At 48.1% G+C, this 22,733-nt stretch overlaps 2 protein-coding genes across 5 annotated transcripts in view; one reads left to right on the top strand and one right to left on the bottom strand.

Moving 5' to 3' along the window:
* Positions 1 to 22,733, bottom strand: part of Syn3 (synapsin III) — a 448,670-nt gene that overhangs the window by 220,987 nt on the left and 204,950 nt on the right.
* The window catches only part of Timp3 (TIMP metallopeptidase inhibitor 3), a 51,126-nt gene continuing 44,892 nt past the window's right edge, over positions 16,500 to 22,733 (top strand). The window contains 1 exon segment of the mRNA NM_012886.3: positions 16,500 to 16,919. Coding sequence (NP_037018.2) covers positions 16,799 to 16,919 — 121 coding nt within the window. The 5' untranslated portion in view covers positions 16,500 to 16,798.

Genomic DNA, 22,733 nt, shown 5'->3' with positions numbered 1-22,733 from the left:
GTCATTCTTCAAAGGCTGTTCCCTTTCTTTGTGTCAGGGTGGCTCATGACCTGTAACTCTTCCAGGAGGTTGGGAGGACTGAACAGGAAGTTCTGGGAACCCACTTGTCTCTGTATCCCAGTGCTGAGGGCACGAGAACACACCACCACACTGAACTCGGGTCCTATTTTACTCACTGAGTGATTTCCCAGTCCGGGGTCCACATTTTTCAATCTTCTGCTTCCATAAATACACAATGTTGAATGATATTTCTCTGGAAACCTGTGCTGGTATATTATTGGTGGACTGTCATCTCTAGGATGTGAGTTTAACAATATCCCAGCTAGGAAACCACATCAGAAAGCAGGCAAGGGTTTACAATGGACTCTTTAAGAAAACCTAGAATGGGCTGGAGAGATGGCTCAGTGCTTAAGAGCTCCAACTGCTCTTCCCGAGGTCCTGAGTTCAAATCCCAGCAACCACATGGAGGCTCACAACCATCTGTAATGAGATCCGATGCCCTCTTCTGATGTGTCTGAGGACAGCTACAGTGTACTACTCATATACATGAAAAAAATAAAAAAAATTAAAAAAAAGAAAACCTAGAATGTGTCTATCTCATTAAAGTCAAATGATACACAAACCTCAGGACTTTATCACCAGCAGGGACATGTTAATAATACCTCCCTTTAGTAAACAGAACACACCAGCATGTAGGGATACTACTCATCCCTTGAGTCATTCATTCTGTAGGTATTTCTTAGGCATCTAGCACCTGGCAGGTTGTGGGAGGCACCAATGAGGACTCAGACACACACACAGCTCCTGTGCCCGTGTGGCTAGACAATGAGGCTGACATTAATCAAACGATCATCTGGTGCATGTGAAGGGTCATGTCACGCTGAAGGCTTGAGATTCAGTGTTGGTGTGGTGGTTTGAATATGTTTGGCCCACAGAAAGGCACTATTAGGAAGAGTAGCCTTGTTGGAGGAGGTGTGGCCTTGTTGGAGGGAGGGTGTCACTGCAGGGGTGGACTTTGAGATTGTCCTCCTAGCTTCCTGGAAGACAGTCTGTCCTGGCTGCAGTTAGATCAAGATACAAAACTCTTAGCTCCTTCTCCAGCACCATGTCTGCCTAGATGCTGCCCTGCTTCCTGCCATGATGACAATGAATCAAATCTGTAAGCCAGCCCCAACTAAATGTTATTCCCTTATAAGAGTTGCCTTGGTCATGGTGTCTCTTCACAGCAGTAAAGCCCTAACTAAGACGGTTGGCTTACAACAGCAACCTGGGGTCAGAGAATGTTTCTCTGGGAAAGGGCACTGGCTAAGCAGTGGTGACACAGACATGGATTTAACACATAGAAACACCCCTGGTCACCCTTTGCCATGTAGGCATGAAGTCAGCTGCTGCCTCTAAGCTTTGTTGCAACTCTCTGGTGTTGACATCCTTAGCTGTTCTCCGCAGAGAAGGACAACGACTTGCCTAAGGCCACAGAGTTGGTTCTCAAATCCTGGTCCATGTGACTCTAGAGTCATGCTTTTCCTAAAGTCATTTATTGCCTCCCCAGGAGATACACGAACATCTGTCACAGCTTGGGTGCTGAACGTCTCCCACAGGCCGTAGCCCAGTCTCTGAGGTGGGGCTACTGGAAGGTGCTGTATGTTTGCATTCCTTCTAGGCTCTGCCCTGCAGTGATAGCCAGGTGTCTGACTCACTATAAAAGGGGCTGCTTGTCCCCTCCTTACTCTCTTATACCCTTATTCTCTTCCTCTCAACCCCTTTCTTCTCCCCCAATGTGTTCCTCTACCCCCTCTCTTCTCCTCTTCCCAACTCTCCCTCCCGTGCCCTAAATAAACTCTGTTCTCTACTAACCCTGTCATATGCTGGTATCTTAGATGCTGGGATCATCATGGGCCCCAGAAATGTGCCTCCCACCTCACCATACCATGCCTCTACCAACATAATCCTGGTTCTTCTTTCTTTGTATAAAACACAACGCTGCAGCCTTTTAGAAGGTGAAGCCTTGTGGGAGGAGCCTAGTTCATTGGTGGGTACCTTACAGAGGATTAGATAATCTCAGCCTCTACTTCTTTCCCTCTGATTGCTGGCTTATGATGTGAACAGTTCTTTTCCAACTCTTGACATCACCAGTAACCCAAAGCAGTGGAGCTACCCAATCTTGGCCTGGAAACTTCAGGATTATGAGCCAAATGAACACTCCTTCTTTAGAAAGTTAGCTGCCTTGGGTATTTTGTTACAGTAATGGAAAGCTGACTGCTGTGATAGGGATCTGAGACCCGGTTGTACCTGATGTTAGCTCTATGACATTACCTGTAACTGTTCTGTGTCTATAACTATTTGATTTTTTCTTGCCATGGATGTTCCAGGTTAGCTAAATACCCATGGCCCATTCTTCAGTAGAATAACATGACAGAAACTGTGACAGAGGGAGCTGGGGCAAAGAGGTTCTCTCAAACAAGCTGTGAAAACTGTGTTTCCTTTCAGACACATCTCCCCACCCTCACTCCGAAGTAGGACACAGGAGAACGGCATCCTGAACTGAGTCTCTAAGTCTTCTGCCTTGAACTCAGTCTCCTCTTCCCACCTGCCAATTTACACATTAAACAGCTATCAGCGTCCTGCTGTGGGATGCCATATCTAGTTTATGCCTCCCTGAGAGGCAGTAACATCTCCAGTCACCAGTAGCCCCACAGAGAGCAGAGGAAAGCACATAACGGGAGCTTCAGATGTCTGTGCCAGTGAGTTAACATGGCAGCCTATCAGATAGCCCCCACGCTGGATAGAACAGCACTCAATCCAGCAGGAATACCAAAACACCTCTGAGTAGTGCATTGTTGACTTTTCTGGTTTCCTCTTCCCATCTTCGGCAGTCTCCGGTATTTTCCACCTAAGTGTTAGCAGAGAATTGTCAGCTATGGACTCCTTACACTGCTGTCCCCATCCCCACCCTTGGAAGTCTTGCCACAGAGAGATTTGAAATGGGAGGGGTCATACCTGGACCTCAAATAGTGACTATTTGTTACTGGCTAGGAGCCTGGTGGTTAAAAGTGACGTTGCCTATTTGGAATCTTGGCCCTGCATCCCAGCCGTCTGTCCTTACACAAGCTGAAACGACCTTGGACAAGGTACTGAGCTTCCTGTACTTGGTTTCTTTCGTCTCAAAATGGAGGTGACAACATCAACCTCACCTTAGGACTCTGATTACCCTGAGTAGGGAGAGAGTAAAGAGAGTAAGTGTAGGGTGAGCGGTACTCAGCGCTGAGCACATGGGGAGTCAGGTTGTGCAGTTATTGTCTGTGTCCATTTTTCCCCCATCACCTCACTTGACTTCCTCCCTTCTCCTCTTTTCCTCATTTAAATATTTATTTATTTATTTATTTATTTATTTATTTATTTTTATAAGCAGTTGGCTTTTGAACAATCCACTGGGATTCTTGAAAAATCAACTAACTAATTCTTGATCTTTCTCCATGGCCCAGACCCATAGACTGAGGAAAGCCAGCTCCGGTTGAAAGGTTAAAACACAAAGCCCAAGCCATTAAGCCCTGGAGGACCCTGTAGCTCACAATCTTCCCTATGGCTCTGTACTAGCAAGCACTGGGAACATTTTCCTGACTCTGTCATCTTTCCTTGTTTCCCCATTGTGCTAGCAGGGTGCTTTACACAAGGCAATGCTCTAAACAGACAGACAGATCCTTGCATGACTGACCAACTAGTAGATAAAAATCCAGATCTTAACGCTGGATTGAATAGTTCTCATGAAGCCTGCCTCAGATGAGTTATGTGGCCTCAGGCACTTTCACCCGCAAATTAGGAAGGGTTGATGTGTTTACTTCACAGGGTTGGTAGAGACTTACAGGACTTTACAGTGTCTGGCCTATAGTATGCACTACCACGTATCAGTTATTATCACTGTTGGTTGAACCAAGGCTATGATATAATTGATATTTAATTCTCTTCCTGTTGGTTCTCTGATGGTTTCCCTTCTCTGGGGCCTGCCTGAGAAGCTTAACTTTCTGTGTGGATCGGTAGCAACAGACACTTGCCCTGCCCACTTCTCTTCATTCCATTACAGAACGGTTGATCCTTTCAGCAGTACAAATGAATGGGCTCCAAACCCCTCACAGTGACATGTTTCTCCCCTTCCACCATCTCAGACACCTGGCTTTTATCTCCTGCAAAAACATTTCTGAAGGAAAAGATTTATATCAAGAAAGAAAACAGACAGAACTTTGGGCCTTTACATGTCAACAAGAGAAAACTGGCTTCCTCTGTCTATGGGTCTGGACCCTGAAGGATGGTCCTGTTTTCTTTTCTTCATTCTCTGGGAAGTCAGAGATCTCCTACAGTCAGCAGGACTGGGAGACTTCATCAGTTAGCAGATCTGGGAACCAAAGAGCCACAGGGAGAGGTGCCCTGACTCAGTTCTCAACAGAGGCTAGCCCTGACCCGAAATAGTTGTTCTTCAGTTTTCTTCCTGTATCTGGGGCCTCTCAGAAGACCACTAAGGTTTGGCTTGTCCTTCACCTCTGACAGGAGGTTGAAGTGGCCTGGCTGCTTCTCCCAGGTGTGGATAACAGGGTATGAGGCCTGCACACACAGCAGCCCTCTGGTATCCTGGCAAAGAAGTGGAGGCAGCTAGGCTGAGGTGAGCAGGGTATGCTGGTCTATAGTCTGGGCAGCTGCTTCTATACCCCCATGGACAAAATCCTGGGCACATGCCCAGAGCTTGCCCAGAGCTCCCCAAGTTTCAGGAAAATCTGGGAATCCAAAATTTTCTGAGCATTTTGTCAAAAAAAAAAATGCTGTGCTCAAACCAAATAAAGTCCTGAGGCTGTTAGTTTAATTCAAGCAAGCAAACAAACAAACAAACAAACAAGCCATCTGGTCTAAAGAGCTGAAGAGGTCTACCACAGCAAGTACTTACAACAACTTTCTGAGCTCCATGGCGTCCAGAGCTTTTCTCATTCTAATTACTCTGTCTGGAGAGTGAGCCCTTGCAACTCCCATGATTCTAGCTCCTGGCATTCATGTTCTGTGTAATTCCCCTCTCCTGGGTATGGCAGAGATGGTGGCAGAAATAGAACATGGCGAACGTGATTGCATTGCCTGCCTTGGGAGTCCTTTATGCTGAGGAGGGAACGTGTCACACAGTGAAGCTGCCGATACAGAGACTCACGTGGCAGGGGACCGCATGAAGGAGGCATGCGACCACAAGCGGGGAGAAACTGGACTTCTCAGTTACTTTTCTGTTGCTGTGATAAAGCGTCATGACTAAGGCGATTTCAAAAAGAAAGCATTTAATTTGTTTTATGGCTTCAGAGGGTTGAGTCCATGACGGCAAGTGAGGGAACAGCTGAAAGATCGTATCTCGACTCACAACCATGAGGCAGACAGAGCACTGGGAATCACAGGAACCCGTTGAAGCCTCAAATCCCACTCCCCAGTGACATACCTTCTCCAACAAGGCTACAACTCCTAATCCTTCCCAAATAGTTCCACCAGCTGCGGACCAAATATTCAACATATGTGAGCCTATGGCAGCCATTCTCATTCAAGCCATTACACTGAGGAACTCAAAGTTGTCAACAATCACATGAGTAAAGAAACAGATCCTTCCTCGGAGTCCCAGAGGAAATGGGCGCCCTGAGTACCATCTTGGTTTCAGTCCTTGTAGAAGACCCAGTGAAGCCATGTTTGGGCTTCAGAGAAGTCAGGGGATAGAGATACAATGTTATAAACCACAAAGATACTGACACATTGTCACAGAGCAACACAGAACTATTCACAATTGGGACTTGCCTCTTACCTACCATCTTTTGGAACTCTCCAATATATTGGTGTCTTGTATGAGACCCAAGTCCTTCAGTAGAAAAAGCAAATCACAGCACACTGCACGAGGTGTGTCCTCCACATAATGTTAATGATTTTCCCCTTGGCATAAGAGAAGAAATGCATGCAGATGTTCTGCTTGAACCAACATGGGTCTTGTAAAAAAGAAAGAAAGAAAGAAAGAAAGAAAGAAAGAAAGAAAGAAAGAAAGAAAGAAAGAAAGGAAGAAAGGAAGGAAGGAAGAAAGAAAGAAAAACCCACAACAAGTGTGAGTGCTAAGATAGATAATGCTTTGAATTTGAATTTGGAATCCTGTCTTAACATTAGGAGTAGCGGGTAATATGACATGGACCACTAGACCAGGGTTCATCTATCTTTTAAATCAAATATCATGTGGGTTCTTACCATAGGGTGTGATATACAGGCAGTATTGGAAAAAAACCTTGAGTATCCCTATGACCCTTAGACGTCATCATTTATCATTAGACTTTCAGAAAATGTGTGGCCCTTGGTGATTTTCCTTCCCTGGGTAATACACATGGGTGCCTGTCCACGGAAAGGGGAGAGAGGTTGATACAAATCCAAACCACTTTCACTCCCCCCCCCCCGTCCCCGTCGTCGTTGTCGTCGTCACAAGCCAAACGCCAGCACCTTAACCCTGCCAAGGGACAAGCATCATAGGATCTCCAGGCCCCCCATGATCTGGCTTCAGCTCTAGGCCTCTGAGCCACCTTCAAGCTGATGTAAAAATTCTAAGTATTCCAGCCATTTTAATTACTGGGAGTTGCATAAGCCAGAAACCAGTTTATTCAAAGGAACAAAAGACCAAAAAAAATATTTTCACCATGCCTCCAGGCTCTCCCCTCCTTCTCCCTGCCACCAGCCTCCAATTGCAGGCCTCAAAAACACCTCAGGTATGTGCAGTTTCTTCTAGGGTGTGTTGATATGACATCAAATTCTTTTTTTTTTTTTTTTTTTGTAAGTAAATACTTGAGGTAGAAGCAGTTCCAGGCACCTTCAAGCCGTTTGGAAAGTTACTGGTCATGCTTCTCTGGACAGGCTGAAGACTTCCTTGGGCTCCATACCGCACAGGGAGAGAGTGTAGTTACAAAGCTGAGACCAGTGGGCAAGGAGGGTCTCTTTGGATACCAAGTTGGGGGGAGGGGCTTTCAGCTCCTGAAGTAAGGACAGGACATCCCTATAAGATTCTTATGTAAGGAACGAACCCCGATCATGGTATTCTAGTGATTCTCTAGTGTGGAAAAGAAATGGCTTACAGTGCTAGAGCATGGTTAGGAACCCTCTGTTTTCTAATTCTGATTCTTCAGTAGCCTCACAACAATGTGTCATCTAAACCTAACCCCAGCTTGCTGAGAATGTGCTGTGTGTCACGCGTTGGGACAAGTGCTCAGAACTGAAAAAAACTCAATTAGCCGAAGCCAATCGCCACAGTTGATAGAGGAGGGTAGAGCCCAGCATTATTGGTTGAATCTGAAATGGCCTCCACGGGCTTGCATGTTTGGACATTTGGTCCCCAGCAGGGGGGACTATTGGGGGAAACTGTGGAACCTCTGAGACATGGGGCCTATCTGGCAGAAGTGAATCCCCACAGAGGACCCAGCAGGTGATGACTCTGCTCTCTGCTTCTCCAGGATCCACACCGCTTGCTCCATCACTGTAGAGAAAGCCTCCCTAGACAGCAAACCGTCTCTGCCAGGATGGACCCGAATTCCACGGAATCCAGGACTAAAACAAATCTTTCCTCGCTTGAACTGCTTCTGTCACGCACACAGTGAGGAGAGAAGTGATTAGTACCCAGTGAGTGACGAACCAGGCATACTATGACAATTTCAAGTTAGATTATCCTGGATGGATGGAAGGCATTCAGCTCAGGGGGGAGACGGTGCTCGGTGACAACCCTGGCTGCACATCGGTGACAGTGGCTACTCAATGATGCTCAGTAGGTGCCAAGCCTCCTACCGCATTCCGTCCACGTCTCAGTTCATTTACTCGTGACAACTCTAAGGTAGGGATTAATGCTGTCCCACGTTACAGACAAGGACGCACAACGGCAGGGCATCGCGTATGTCACTACCATGCGGAGAAGAGTCAAAATCTCTAGAATATTGAGCTTGAGAAGGTAAAAGCACACATACAATGGACTCCTGATTTTATAAGACGGTGGGGAAATGATGCTCACTCAGTAGAAACCGACCCCCAATCTTTCACTTCTCACCATTTCCTGAGCTACTGATGCTCAGGAAAACCCTCTCTTGACACTCTGGGTTACGGTAGTGAACATAACAGGGAGCCAGTGGCACTTTGCAGCCTGTCTGTGGCTCAGCTCCAGTGTTTAGCTCGTCACGTACACTACATGCAGTTGGGATTATGATATTCTAAGCCAATAACGGGTTTCTCTGGGTATATCCTCATTGTAAGTTGAGGAGTATCTGTGATTAGGAAATGATGAAGTTTGGCATTAATTTCCCTTGCTTCAAATAAAGTTATCTTAGTTGTTGGTTTTTTTTTAAGCCATGACCAGGTTTCACAAGTGACTCAGAGAACTCTGGGAAAATGTAGCCATGGATTCTACCGAGTCCATGTCTGCCCGTTCAGGCACACCCCAGGGACCCTAAGACCCACTCTTCTGCACTCCAGTCAAGCAGAGGCAGCCAGGTGAAAAGAGGGAAAACAGTCATAGCAATGAAAAAGTCTGATAAAAAGGCCTAGAAGATGGATATGAAGGAAAGAATAACACAATTTAGTGTCTGCGAGATGTCTTCCTTAAGCTTCAGTTTCCTTGATTATAGAGTGGGTGTGTGGTGATGGGGGAGAGGGCTCAATGCACAAAGCTCTTGCTGCACAAGCTTGAGTACCAGAAGTCACAGCTCTAGCAGTGACATAAGAAAGGTGGTGTTGCACATGCCTGTGGTCTCAGTGCTGGGGAAATAGGGATATGCAGTCCTCTGCAGCTCACTGGCTGGTCAGCCTCCTTGAATCAGTGAGCTCCAGGTTCAAGGAGAGCCCCTGTCTCAAACGATAAGTTGAAGAGGGATAGAGAAAGATAATTCTTATTAACCTTGGATCTCTACACCATGTGCAACACGAATACTTTCTCTCTCTCTCTCTCCTCATATAAAATGCCTATTATTTAGTGGTGGAAGACTGAGGAAGACATCAGAGCACAAGCCCTAATGTTACCTCATGCCTACGTATACTCTGTGAATGGCCTCTTGGGCAAATTCCTCGTCATAAAGGATATCTTCAGAGACACTGCCCTTAAACACAAGGCCCCCTGGTCAGGTTCTAGAAGCTTCAGTTTTAGATGTTTCATTCCATCAAAAGTACCTAAAAACAACTGAAAAAAAAAAAAAACCTCAAACAAACAATGAATTGCAATATTGCCAGGGCCAAAAAAAAAAAAAAAAAAAAAAAAAAAAAAAGTCTAAGGCATGACTATCTTAACAAAGAATTGAGAAGACCAAAGGGACCACAGTAGGCGCTGTGAGCTCAGCCCTCATCACCATCAAGATGGATTTTTGGCAGCGGATTCAGCTTCCGTCAGGAAGAAAATTCCAAGGTTGCCGAGATGACTCTCGGAGTAAATGCAGTTGACACCGTGCCTGACAACCTGAGTTTGACACCCAGAGCCCAGGTGTTGGAAAGAGAGAGACCCAACTCCCACTGGTTACACGCAGGCACACGCATACAATCAATTTAAAAAACAGAGTTGAGAAAAGAAAAATCTCAAGGTGTTTTGTCTCGAAGTTCATCTTGCGATGACCCCAGTCCCTGTTCTAATTTCGTACCCGCCAACCCACAGTGTTCTCCTGGTGGAGAGGTATAGGACTCTTCGACTCTCAGAATGGTAAGGGATCTCGTGAACGGGGGTTGCCTGCCGCTTCTCAGTCATTTATCTCATAGGAGCAAGGACAGCAGCACTGTGGTTGGCTGGCTTGCTGGCTTTTTGAGTTCCTTGAGACTGCTCACCTCTGTGAATCTCCCTGAGAATCCACGTTCAGTGGAGTTGAGTCCTAGAACCTCTCGTGGTGGATTAGTGATGGGGATAATGACATACACTGGACCCCCCCCCCCTTCATTGCTTGGTCTCCTTTTTCAGTATCTGCTAAGCGTCTACTGTGTGCCGGTGCCGCACTGCGCATTGAGAAGCACCCAGGTTTACTTGGGTGTAGAGAAGACTCAGACATTTCAACTACTAGGGGCAGTAGAGAGTGAGAGTTGCCCAGATGGACTGCGGAAAGGAAACTGGAGTCAGAGAACATTCTGTGGTCCTAGTTGATTCCTGGCAGATGGGAGTGGGGGAGGGAGGACAGGGGGCATGAAATGGTACAAGAGGACACTGAGGTAACAGAGGTTTAGGGCAGGGCTAAGGGCAAGTTGGCCGCTGGGTAACTGTGGGGCGGCAGTCACGTGACGTTCTATATGAACGATGCCACCTCCAGTTGCAGCCTGGGGTGCTGCGGGAAGAGGCAGATCAGAGAGGACCTTGTATGTCTTTGGAGTTTAAGACTTTGTTCAGAGAGCCACAGAATGTGAACTAGTCTGTGAGAAGACTGTGGGCAGCTGCAAGGCAGGAGAAGAACCTGATAGAAAAGGACTGTGGGGCTGTTGACACCGTCTAGGAAGATTCTTCAGGGTGGGAACAGTGAGTAGGAAAGATGCTAGTAGTGATGTTCAGTTCAAGGCTCTCTAGGACATGGTTGGTGGAAGGTGATGTCATTGGAGGGAATGAGTAATGCTGGAGCGACAGGAAAACGAAGACAGGGAGTTCAGGGCAACTCAAGTCTGCTTATGTCATGGGATTTGCAAGTGAGACTGTCACCAGAGGATGGACAGGGAAGGTCAGAAGGCCTGAGGGGACACTGTCATCTTGTGACTCTCATTCCAGTGCACACAGCACACTAACTAGCCAGTCAAGGCCAGGAGAGAAGCTGGGATCAAGGTGAGAGTGGACGCTAAAGGGGGAAAGCAAGGATTTCTAAGCCAGAAAGAGCTAGAAGTCTGCCACTGAGGCTGAAGGTAACTGTCGAGAGGTAGAAAGTAACAGGCCAAAGGCAGAGGATCAAGAAGGATGTGACCTACAGTGTCAGATGCCCTTTGGACAGTCCACCACGGGACAAGACAGTTCCAGTTGTGTCAGGCTCCACCAAAGCGAGCACACAGTACCTTTGCAGAAACATGATCTCCAGCCCAGTGTGGCAGGCAGGAGCTACCACAGGTCCATTCCATTCTTTCCACAGCCCCAGAAGGAGTGGTTGGCAAAGACAACCCTGTGTGGGTCTAAGTCTGATACCTTCAGAAAAGCCGCGGGGGTAGGGGTTGGGGGTGGGGCTAAGTCCTCATTGTCAAAGGCAAAGTGCAGTAACCCCAGAGGCATAAGGAACACATTAAACTAGGCTTGTGGGGGAAGTTTTGGTCCCTCCACTTCATATTATCCTTTGCAGAAATAATTGACTGCCTGAACATACAGCCATTACAAGAAAACCAAGAATTGGAATATTTAACTCAACTTCCCATTTCCCACCACCCCAGAAAACACAGGACACAAAATGTCTCTACCACACACATGTGTTTTCTGGCTTAAAATTCCTGGGAATAGCTGTCTATGGAAAGAAATACGAAAACCCCAGCATTCACGTGAACACAGCCTGAGACCTTACAGAGGGGTCTTCGCTTCCCTGACAGGGCTGGGGGTGGGGGAGCTGGGGCGAGAGACGCCCTACAATTTTACTGCCATGAAATAGGTTCCAGATGGAAGCCAGGAAAGGTGTTTACTCCCTGCTGGTACCAGGCACAGAGTGAACCTTAAGCTCCCACCTTCTTAGGCTCCTGAATGCCCTGTGTTGGGCAGCGACTCTGCTGAGGGTCTGGCTAGGGCTCCTGGTGATGGGCGGACCAGGCTGTCTGTTGCTTGGAAAAGGCTATTTTGAATATAATGGCTTTCACATGTACTGTGGGTTTGGGGAAAAGCACTGTGGTTAGGGTCTAGAGCACGAAGGGAGGGAAGCTGAGGTACTTCCTTATGTGGCAGTGGTCCTGACCTCGGCTTGTCAGCACCTTCCCCGGGTGGAACTTCCAGAGCCCCACTTGGAAGAGTGGGACTCTGACCTCTTCTGCTGCCTTCCCAGACCTCCACGTGGCCCCCAAATCAGTGATTCACAGTGTGTCGCTTCCCAAGTAAGCCTCTCTCCCTAAGATTGACAAGCAACCAGCCCAGGGGTGGAGGAGCTGCGGACCCAGACGGGATGTTGACTGAGAGCTTTGTGGCCGTCAGACGGGAAGGGTTCGGTTCACCCACTCAAGGCATCCGCACCCCGTTGTCTGGTGTGGATCTGTCCCTCTCCAGGCTTCTCTGTGAGACCGGTAGGCTGAAGGTTCAGAGAACGGGTGTTTTCTGGCTTCCGGCGCCCCCTAGCATTAGGCAGAAGGATAGACTCGATGAGTCCCTCTGAGGAGTGGCTGCCTTTCAAACGCAACATTCATCAGGGAGACTAGTGTGGACTTCTGGGTCCCTACAGTCATCGATGAACTGAACGTTGTTGCCAATGCTCTATCCTCAAGGGGCTTATACTTCAGGAGGGAAACAAGCAGAAGAGCAGCCATAGCAGAGGCAGCTACATGTAAACAAGAACACAAGCGGGCGCTGTGGGGAATCCGCTGGAAGGGCTTGGAAAAAGGTCGCGCTAAGGAGGTAACATCTAAGCGGAGATCGGAACGGGGCGCAAGAGTCCATTAAGTTTTGAACACAAAAGACAGCTCTGGACTCTTTAATGCTTCCAATCCTAAAGAAAACGGAAAGGTGGATTGGTAACTCCAAGAGGCTCCACCAGAAACAAGACCCCAAGTCTCTCCTGGGCCTTTATCAGACTGCCCTGGCATCTTTTGTTTTTAGCCTTGTGTCTAGGAAGACGGAGTAGGGTGGGAGTGTAGGAAATGCTGAGAGTGGGGTGGATGGGCATGCTGGTTTGGTGTCAAACCTGCTCACACAGTGAAATTTATCTTCTTCACCGCCATTCACCACACTTTTGAGAATTTCCCGTGGAATAGTAGATACCACCACCACCACCACCACCACCACCACCACCACCACCACCACCACCACCACCACCACCACCACCACCACCAAGGGGCACCTTGCTGGGAATCATAAAGTTTAATCTTTTATCCAATAAACATGGAGGCTGATGCATGAGGTGACTTGTCCACTGGGTTAGAAGCATGACTATTCGGCAGCCATGTCTGTCACAGGTCTCAGGTCTGGATATGTTTCTTTTCCATGCTAGCCTGCTTTTTTCCTCTCCAGAAAGGAGGTATTCACACGTGTATTTGTAAGACACGCTTGGCATGTTTTCAAAAGGGATTGTATAATAAGGTAGAAAGGGAAACACAGGCGATAACCTCTGAGTTACACGGAACTATAAAATGCTGGTCAGCTCAGAGGATCTATTAGTGTAGCCAAGAACTGTTAGGCAATGCACATAGCTCTCTGTGGGCCAGCTATGGAACGTGGAACTACATTTATTATATGCCGTGGCCTGGAAGACTTAGGCCTGCGGATGTGAGGCAGATGGAAGCTAAGGAACCAGGGTTCACAACATGAACTCTGCTTTGCCTCTAGCGAGTGTGGGACACTGTGCCGGTTCTTTCTTCTGAACCTTATTTTTCTCCTGCTGAGTATGAACACCAACAGTCTTAGAGCAACTTTGTATCTTCTTGAGATGCCTAAGTAAATACCTCCCTGCAGATCTACCCTCTGAAATTCGATACATAGTAAGTGAACAAACTCTGACCTTCCCTAGAAAAGTTGCATCAGAGGGACTAGGTGAGCCGTGTATGTTTGAGGACAAGCCCGGTGTTGGCCGAAGCCTCTTCAGCTTGCCCCAGTTCTATAAATTTGCCATTGTTCTCAGTTATCAGAAGAGAACAGCAAAGCTAGCATCCTCATTCTTACCCAAGCTCCAGGGCCACTCAATCTCGCTCACTAAGTGGACTAGCAGAAGCAACCCTTACGTATTAGTCCAGTGGACAACCTAATGTCCAGATGGATGGCTGTAAGGTCTACCTGCTGGAGGGACCTACATGAGGACTCAAGGAGCACTGTCTTCTCTTTCTTGGGTCAGGACTAAGTTGATCTTGCAGAGGTGAGCAGAGAAGAGCATCTCGGCCTAGGCAGAAGAGATGACTCCTGGCCAGAATGCTGTGTGTTCCCTGAAGCCCTCAAATTCTGGGCAAGCCAACATGGGAGAATCAAGGGGGGAAATAAACCTAAACTAGCACCTTTGAGGAAAGAAAATAATCAGAAGACACCCAGAGTTTTCATAAGGAAGTAGATGCCAGAACTAGACACACTTCAGATGTCCTCTCTGAGGAATCGGCTCTGTGACACGTAGCAGAAAGTAGCTGCCTGGCACTTGTCTTGCATTCCAGAAAGGCTCTCTCTTGGAGGAAAAACAAATGGCACTTTGGACAAAATGGTCTCTCAATAGGAAAGCAGAGAGAGGCCTGTAGCCTGTAAGATATTTAACCCAAGGGGATTTGTCTGCAAACCCTTCTAAAGTCTTCCACATGACTGGCACGGTGCAAGGTTCAGCGAATCTCTCAAATTCCACCAACTATGTCCTCATTCAACCTAGTTCCTCAGCGTGGCCCCATCGTGCCCATGACTCCAACCTCAAGTGACTGCCGGGGTATTATCCACACTCAAGTTTCTTGGGACTTTCCTAAGGCTAAAAAAGTAGTACTGGCCTCATCTGAGGCTTCAGCGTGTCAGGAAAGAAACAATATAACCATATTCCAGGAGATGGGGCTAGAAATGCAGTGAGGAGATCAAGGTACCCTGGAACAGAATTAAGGAGGGGAGGGGCCTCAAAGCCTAGCGGGACAAGACAGAAAGATGTGGGAGCTAGGCTCTCTTTTGTATAGCTAGAATACTTGGGTGGGAGATTCTTGGAAGCATTTGGCAGGCTGAGGCAGGGGGATTGAGAGTTCAAGGTCAGCCTGGACTACATAATGAGACCTGTCTCAAAATAACAGCGGTACCAACAGAAACAAAAGACACAAAACAATCTAAACAAGGGCAGTGCAGTCAGAAATAATGTTACCATGTTGCTCTCTGCTTCTGCATTAGAGAGTCTCTCTCTTGGGGATAATCTAAGGGGTTCCCTTGGATTTTCCTAATTTTTACAAGTTTTCAGCATTCTGCAGCTAAAATACAGGTCTCCTTTGAAATCAGCTGAGGTGTAAGGTGGCAGAGAGGGGAGAGAGATTATTATAAAAGTAATGTTGGTTAGAGGCAGCTGCAAGGATGGTGGGAGCATCCCCTTCCTGGGCCTGTTTCTTCAGCTGGAAGGTACACAGGACACCTGTCCTAGCTTTCCCTAACTAGAAGGAATCTGCAAATACGAGATGGAGTATGGAATCCTGCTTTTCAAAACAGATAGCATAGGGAGATGGAGTATGGAATCCTGCTTTTCAAAACAGATAGCATAGGCCAGGTGTGGTGCTGCACATCTCTAACTCCCTTAGAAGCCTGACACAGGATGATCTTGAGTTCAAGGTCAGCCTGGGCTGTGTCAGCAAGACTGTGTCTCAAAAAGGTAGAACAAAGTGTGAGTACACACCCATGCCCTCGCCCACTCCCATCCCCCCCCAACCCGTGAAGATGTTACTTAAAATGGCTTGGTTGATAACATTCCTAATTTTACTGTTAGTCGTCTCTGATCTTGGATCTGGATCTACTTCACTTTTGGACTGCCTTACCTCAGGAAGTTCCTTACTGAAGGAGGAATTGCTGTCTGTCACCAGTGAGACCAGCTATCCTACTCCCCCTTTTCCCCTATATTCTGTCCTTCAAAGAAGACCCAGGCCTTTGCACTTGATGTTCTTGCATGATGTCACTCCTTTTACTGTCCCACAGAAAGCAACACCCTCTTAGTCATTCTAACCTAGGTCTACAACTATTCTAGTTTCCTCATCGTATTAGCACAGTCATCCTGATTGCAAGGGCTTGCTTGGCGTCCAGAACAGTGTTTGTTGAATAATTCCACAGATAAATTTACCCCCAGTGACAATTACCATAGCGGTCCCACAAAGGCAGAGGTGTATGTGTTGGGGGTGGGGAGGTGGGTAAAACGGATGCCATCTGCTCAAGGGTTTCCTCTTACTCCCTGCTCTCTCTCTCTCTCTAGGAAAGATAAGAAGGGGAAATTTTCTTTGAGGCTTCCCTCTTGACTTTTTCAGGAGGCCTGATCAAGACTTCAGGGCGCGGGCCACCTAGGGCCCTTGAAAGGGTTGTGCAGGCAGGCTGGGTGGCTGGGATTGGATCCTTGTTTGGGTCGAAAGCGCAAAGAGGGCCGGTGGGCGTAGGGTGAAGGGGCCGTGGGACGCCGCTGCAGCGCATACTGGCCCAGGACGCGCCCAGCCCACCCACTCGCGTGCCCACAACTGCATTATTCCCTAAAAGGATCTGAACGGTCCGGGCCGGCTCCGCCCTGTCGCCCCGCGCCCCCCGGCCCCGCCCCCTTTTTGGAGGGCCGATGAGGTAATGCGGCGCTGCCATTGGTCAGAGGGGGCGGACCCCGAGCTCCCGAGGGGCTGGGTCCCCTCGCGCCCCTATATCACTCTGCAGCCCTGGACTCTTGCTCACAGTGGGCAGCGGGCAGCCGCCAGCGCCAAGGAGCTTCTTCTCTTGCTTCTCCGCTTCCCGATCCTTCTCCCGGAGGCCACTCACTGGCTCCGCGGACTCGTGCGCCAGACACCCTTGGCCACTTGGTCACATCCCGCCGGGCTACTTGGAAGGCACTTCCCCGGAGCTCAAAGTTGCCCACCGTGCACAGTGCACGGTTAAACCCGGCGAGTGAGCTCGGACTGCAGCACCGGCGCTAGCGCTCGGCAACTTTGAGGAAAAGAGCGGCAGTCCCCGCAGCGGACCACAGCAGCTACCATGACTCCCTGGCTTGGGCTTGTCGTGCTCCTGAGCTGCTGGAGCCTTGGGCACTGGGGAACGGAAGCGTGCACATGCTCGCCCAGCCATCCCCAGGATGCCTTCTGCAACTCCGACATCGGTAAGCGCTCTGGGAGGCCCCGGAGCAAGTTGCACGCCGCAGCGGGAGACTCAGTTTCCCTGGGCGGGGACTCTATGTACAGAAATGCCTTGCAGACGGAACCCAACCGGTGGCCTAGTGATGGTCTCTGGCGGGCGGGCGGGCGTGAACTAGGTCCCTGCTTGACATCTAGAAATTTTCTCCATTGGCTTGAAAGGAAAAAGAGTTGGAGGAGGAGGGTGAGAGAAGGTTCTGAAAAGTTGGAACTCCAACTGAAGTTCTGGGACCTCGAGTACGCTTTTCAAGTTGCTCGATTGTGCGGGTGGAGTTGCGAGAGAAAACTAGCGTTTAGAGATTGCTTATCTCCTGCGCCCTTGAACTTCGTTCTTTTCCTTGAGATCCAACCCAGCCTAGCTGCAGGCTCTCCCAGCAAGTGCTAATGGAGCTTCTGGCCTGCCAATGCCAAGTTTGGGTGGCTGGAACTGGGGGAGGGGGAGATGAAAAAAAAAGAGAGAAGAAAACTGTGGGGTTGCCCTCCTCCCTGGGAGTACTGTTGATAGTTGGCCTGAGGTGACTGTGGGGGAATCACTTACCATACAGCTGTGAAAATTCACAGGAAGTTTTTTTTCTTTCCCTGAATGTATGTGAGGAGGGAGAGCTTAAGGAGAAAGCAGATTTGTCACCCAAAGAGCAAAGATGCCCAAGGTCTCATCACTTGAGGTGATGGGCTCAAAGAGACTGTGCTGGTTAGAGAGACTTGATAAGAAGTGGAACCCACAGTCCGGAGTGCCTGAGGAGTGTTGGAGGAATTAGTGTTTGGAGGGCCCCAGGAGGAGCAGAAGCTGGAAACTCTGTTCTCCAGCTCTTAAAGCTCTCGGGTCCAATGTCCCTGCTGTGTGTTTGCTGGGCAGGGGCGGGGGACACGAGGCCGCACTTGGCCAGTGTGGATTCAGTAAAGAATGGAGTGTGTGTGTTTTAAGTTTAGTCATAAAGGAGAAGGAAATTTTCCACTGGGTCTTGAGTGAGGGATTCTACTCTGCAAGTGTGTTGTGACGAGGAGGGGGAGGGGTGGCGACCTGGCAGGAGAGAAAACCGTGGTTGGAGAGGCACTGCTGGTGGGTCAGGCCAGCCTAGGGGGAAATCTGGGAGGTGGCTGTGGTGGTCAGGTCAGTCCACTTGGCAGCCCCAGGGTGTTTGTGTGACCTGCGGTCACCCCTCTTGGAGGTTTCCTAGAACCCGAGGACACCCACCCTTTCCTGTCCCTGGGGCAGAACCCCTGGCTTTAAGGGTTGCTTGGAAGCGTCCTTTTTTGGATTGCTGGAGGGCTGGGAAAGTTTTCTCCCTTCTCCCCTGAGTGCCCCCACCCAGATTCCTCTTGGCTTTTCCTCTCAGCAGTCAGTGACTTTCTCCACTAGTTCGTGCTGTCTGGTTTTTGCTCAGCCTAGAGCGTAGTCCTGACCTGTGGGGGAGCAGGTGGAATCTGGGTGTGCAGACTAGGGCCCAAGTTCTTTTCAGCCGCACAATGGGTTGGGTGTGTTCAGTTTGGTTCCCTAGTGTGAGTAGGGAAGAGAGGGTTCTCCTCTCTATCCTAGATGCTTTTCGGCTCTGAGGTGTCTACCTTGACAACATAAGCCAGGAGTGCTCTCCTGGAGTCAGCTGATTGCTTCTGTAAGGGTCCTACTGTTGGTCAGCACTGACCAAGTTTCTTGTCATTTCTATGGGTTTATTCAAGAAACAGCTTATTTTCTCCCTCTTAATACGCTTCCTAGAAAAAAAGTTAAATTACCAAGAAACATGCCAAATCCAGAATATAGTAGTAGCCAAAGGGGAGGGGGGATCCTTGTTCTGGCAGGAATCCAGACTTACTAACCCTTGGTTTGGTGCACTGCACAGAGATGAGATAATGCTTTTAAAAATGGGAGGTGTGGGTGTGGGCCTGCTGGCTTGTTGACCTGCTGTCTGACAGCAGCAGACACCCTGTTGCCTCCAGTAGATGGCTCCCAACTGTCCTCTGGAAACTGGAGCCCCCTCAGTATGCTCAAGCCAGCCTGCCTGCCACCTTCCTCTTCTAGAACCGGCAGGCATTCTCACCCTGGCTAGATGCCATGTTGCCAGGGAAGGGCACAAGACGCCTAGCTTGGCCTGTGGTAAGCCCCCATTACCGCACCAAAATGGCCTTCCTTCTCCCTGTCTCTTTACCCACAGGGTGTCTCTTTGCTCTTTCTTCTCCGAAGCCCAGGGGACTGGCACAACCTTCTGGATGAGGAGGAGTTAAAAGGTGTTTCTATGGCAACTGCAGGCCCAGCACCCTATCTAAGTGTTTAGAAGACTAAACTACACTTACCATTATCAGATACACTGTGGGGCAAAGCAAGGAACTTGGCAGTGGTCACCTCACCTGGGGCCTTCTCCCTTCCAGTCACTGCCCCCGAAACTCCTTCAAAACCTTGACTGAAGAAGCAGGGGGCAGGGCGCTGGGAATGAAAGAGGCAGCCTTGGCCAGGCAGATTTTGCCCTGGCAGCCTCAGTTCAGGCAACGATGGGAAATGTTCAGGGCATTCTGAAAATTTTGGAGTGGGGTGGTGTGCGTGCGCATGCATGTGTGTCATGAGCACATAACACACACACTCACACACACACACACACACACACACACGTGTGAGTGTGCATGTCCACGTGTACTGAGGCTAATGGCATCTGGAGAATCCTGACCGGAGGAGGAATGCTGTTGGGCAAGAGGAAAGAAGACAAGGAAGCATTCAGACCTATACTGGTGTTCAAGCACGTCAGAGATTCTATCTTAACTCCCCAGCAACCTTAAGTGGTATCACACCCATTTCTCAGATGGAGAATACTGAGACTGAATAAGGTCATCATGCAAGGCCACCAGCAGTGGCCAGGCATGCATTCAGTCTTCATGATGACACTTTTCCGCTGAACTCTGACACCCTAAGGACGGCACCTGCTCCTGGAATTCAAATGAAAGGGACGGATGGCATTTTCACCTAGATTAGAAAAGCTTCCCTCCAAACATTGAAGGCAGCTAAAGGGGCCAGCAGTTTTAATTAAAGTATCCTGTTTACCGAGGAAGAAGTGATTACAGTTTTATAACGGCACAACAAAAGACAAGGACATTCCCTATGTTCTTTGGCTGCAAAAACCAGAAAAGACTCTCAAAATTACTAGGCCAAGGTGAAAGGGTGACTCGCTGTGTGTCATTAAGAGCAGTGATCAGCGAGGCTGATGGAATCCGAACTCCCAGGATGATTGGAGGAGACAGAGGTTCCCAGGGGAGCCACCTGCCCAGTGCTTGGTCGGAGGTGGATGGGTGAGGCAGGAGCCAGGAAGGAAGTCTGCAGACTGGGGTCCCGGTGGGTGTAGAAGGTGCCCCTCTGACTGCTCTGTCCCTTTCTCAGTCCCCTGACAGACAAGACTAGAACATTGCTGGGAAGTGGCTGTGCTTTTGCTGACACAGCAGGACCCATTGAGATCAGCTGCTGAATAGTACATTCCAACAGGTTCAATAATGAAAAACAAAAACGACGCCATTCTAGTCCCTTTTGGCTTTTCACACTTTAGCCTGCATGGACACGAAGGCCCCTTCTTCCTACTTTTGTCACATTCTGCTCTTGGGTGGTCTCTAGAGGCAATGTGGGATGGTGGAAGGGCCTTGGAAAGGGCACAGCTGGGCTCAGATCCTCCTCTCCCCAAGCCCGTGTCTTGTCGGCTTTGTGTTTAGGCATTTAGTGGGTCCCTGTAGCCTTCACTCTCCTCATTATGAGAGGCCCTAGTAATTTGTAGCTTTTCAGACCTTTTTTATTCATGCCTTTAAGCTTAAAGTTTTACAGTGATGGGTGCTATTTTTATGTGTGTGTCATTCATCCATTCATTTCTATCCACCTATATATCTATTGTCTTTTATCTATCATCGGTATCTATCTATCTAGCTATCTATCTATCTATCATCTATCAATAATCTACCTCCCTATCATCTATCTATTATCTGTCTATCTATTATCTATCTGTCTATCTATCATCTATCAATCATCAATAATCTATATCTATCATCTATCAATCAATTATCAATCTACCTACCTATCATCTATCTATCTATCCATCCATCCATCCATCCATCCATTCATCCATCTACTCCCCTATCTCTTTATCTACCCACCTCTATAAAATCAAAGAAAGAGCAAGTGTTTTTGGATCATTGCGTCAATCAATGCTACTTTCTTCTGCTCTCCTTAAGCATCCTTAACATCCAGCATCTAAGGAACCTTTCCAGAAGTTTTCCTTCATTAAAAACGTGCAGAGTTGGGAGACTGAATACCAGAATGCCCTTGGTGTCACTTCCGTTCGCTCATGGATATCAGGGAGTCTCTCCAGCTAATACACATATAGGTTATTGTAGTCTTTCTCTCTCTAATATCCCATGGGATTATAATTTTTAAAAGCCTGATGCTGAGTTTTAAGATGGAATGATTACTGTGTGCCAGGCATCATTCCAAATAATCGATATGCCTTGGCTCATCCAAGTCTCTCAACAGTGCAGAAGTTCTATTATCTTCTTCACTGAGAAGACTGAAGCTCAGAAAAACTAAGTAACTTGTTCAGTGCTAGAACTGGAAAGTAACAGAGCCTAGTATTTAAACCCAGGTAGCCCCACCTCCAAGGTGTATGCAACTAGACTATATAACGTTTACACTAGTATATGGATATTACCATGACAGTACGCTATTCTTTTAGATCTACCATCATTCATTTAGACATCCCCTATTTATGGATAGCTATGCTTCTAACAACGTACATCCTTCTAAGGGTGTTGGAACGAATAGTCACTCTATTATCTTCTGCTTCTGTGCATGGAGAAACCTCTATGGCAAACAGACATTTAGAAGTGTTGATGGGAAGGAAGGACACTGTGCGTTTTGATCTTTGCTGCAGATCACCTCCAGAGCTGAATGCCAACTGTGTCCTTTTTAGATGTGCAACGTGGGGGTTGGGGGGTGGAGACGGGGATAGGGGATGGAGGCAATGTCACAGCGTTGTGCTAGAGGTCCATACATTCAGGCTTCTCTCTAGTAGAGAACAACTTCAGACATTTTCTTGGTATTCTGACGACTTCTGCGTTTGGCACAGCCCTTGACTTGTGGCTGCCCTACTTTAGTTAGGGATGGCCGTAGGCTTTTGCTTTTGTAATACGTAGTGTGCTTTTCATTACTTGAAACTGGTTTGGGTTTTGCATGAACTCGGGTTCAAAAGTGTATGTGTGACATCGGGGCATAGAGTTTTGTGTCCCTGGTTGGGCTCAGGGTGGCAGCAAGAAGACTGGTGCCTTTGTTCCCTCCTGTACTGTTGGTTGCATCTGGAAAGTGCTTGGAGAGGAGAAATAAGATGGAGGGAAAAAGCTGAAACAGAGTGGGCCTGGCCGAGAAAGACTCTGGGGGTCTTGACATTATGAAACCTGTTTTAAGAAATGATTCCACCGTCTGGATTAAAATTCTTCAATGGGTTAATGGGATAAAATACAATATAATGGTTTTTGAAAGGACCGATAATGGGCCCCACCTACCTCCTCATTGGTCTTTCCTGCTTTCCTGATGATCTTGTTTTCTTCCTGGCTCTTGACCCATGCTAGGCCTTCCCATCATACAGCCTCATGAACTTGTCATTTTCTGGGTCTCACTTGGTCCCACTTTCCACCATTTCCAAACTTGCAGGACAACATTTCTTTTTTTTTTTTTAAAGCAATACATTTTTTGGCTTTATTTAGAGGAATACAGGCAGTAAAAACACTGAGAAATCCCTTCGGCAACTTATAAATAGGCCATC

The sequence above is a fragment of the Rattus norvegicus genome, chromosome 7 (assembly GCF_021556685.1).
Source record: "Rattus norvegicus strain SHRSP/BbbUtx chromosome 7, alternate assembly SHRSP_T2T, whole genome shotgun sequence".
NCBI classification, from domain to species: Eukaryota; Metazoa; Chordata; class Mammalia; order Rodentia; family Muridae; genus Rattus; species Rattus norvegicus.
The sequence above is the reverse complement of the archived record's forward strand: the minus strand, read 5'-3'. Positions and strand labels throughout refer to the sequence as shown.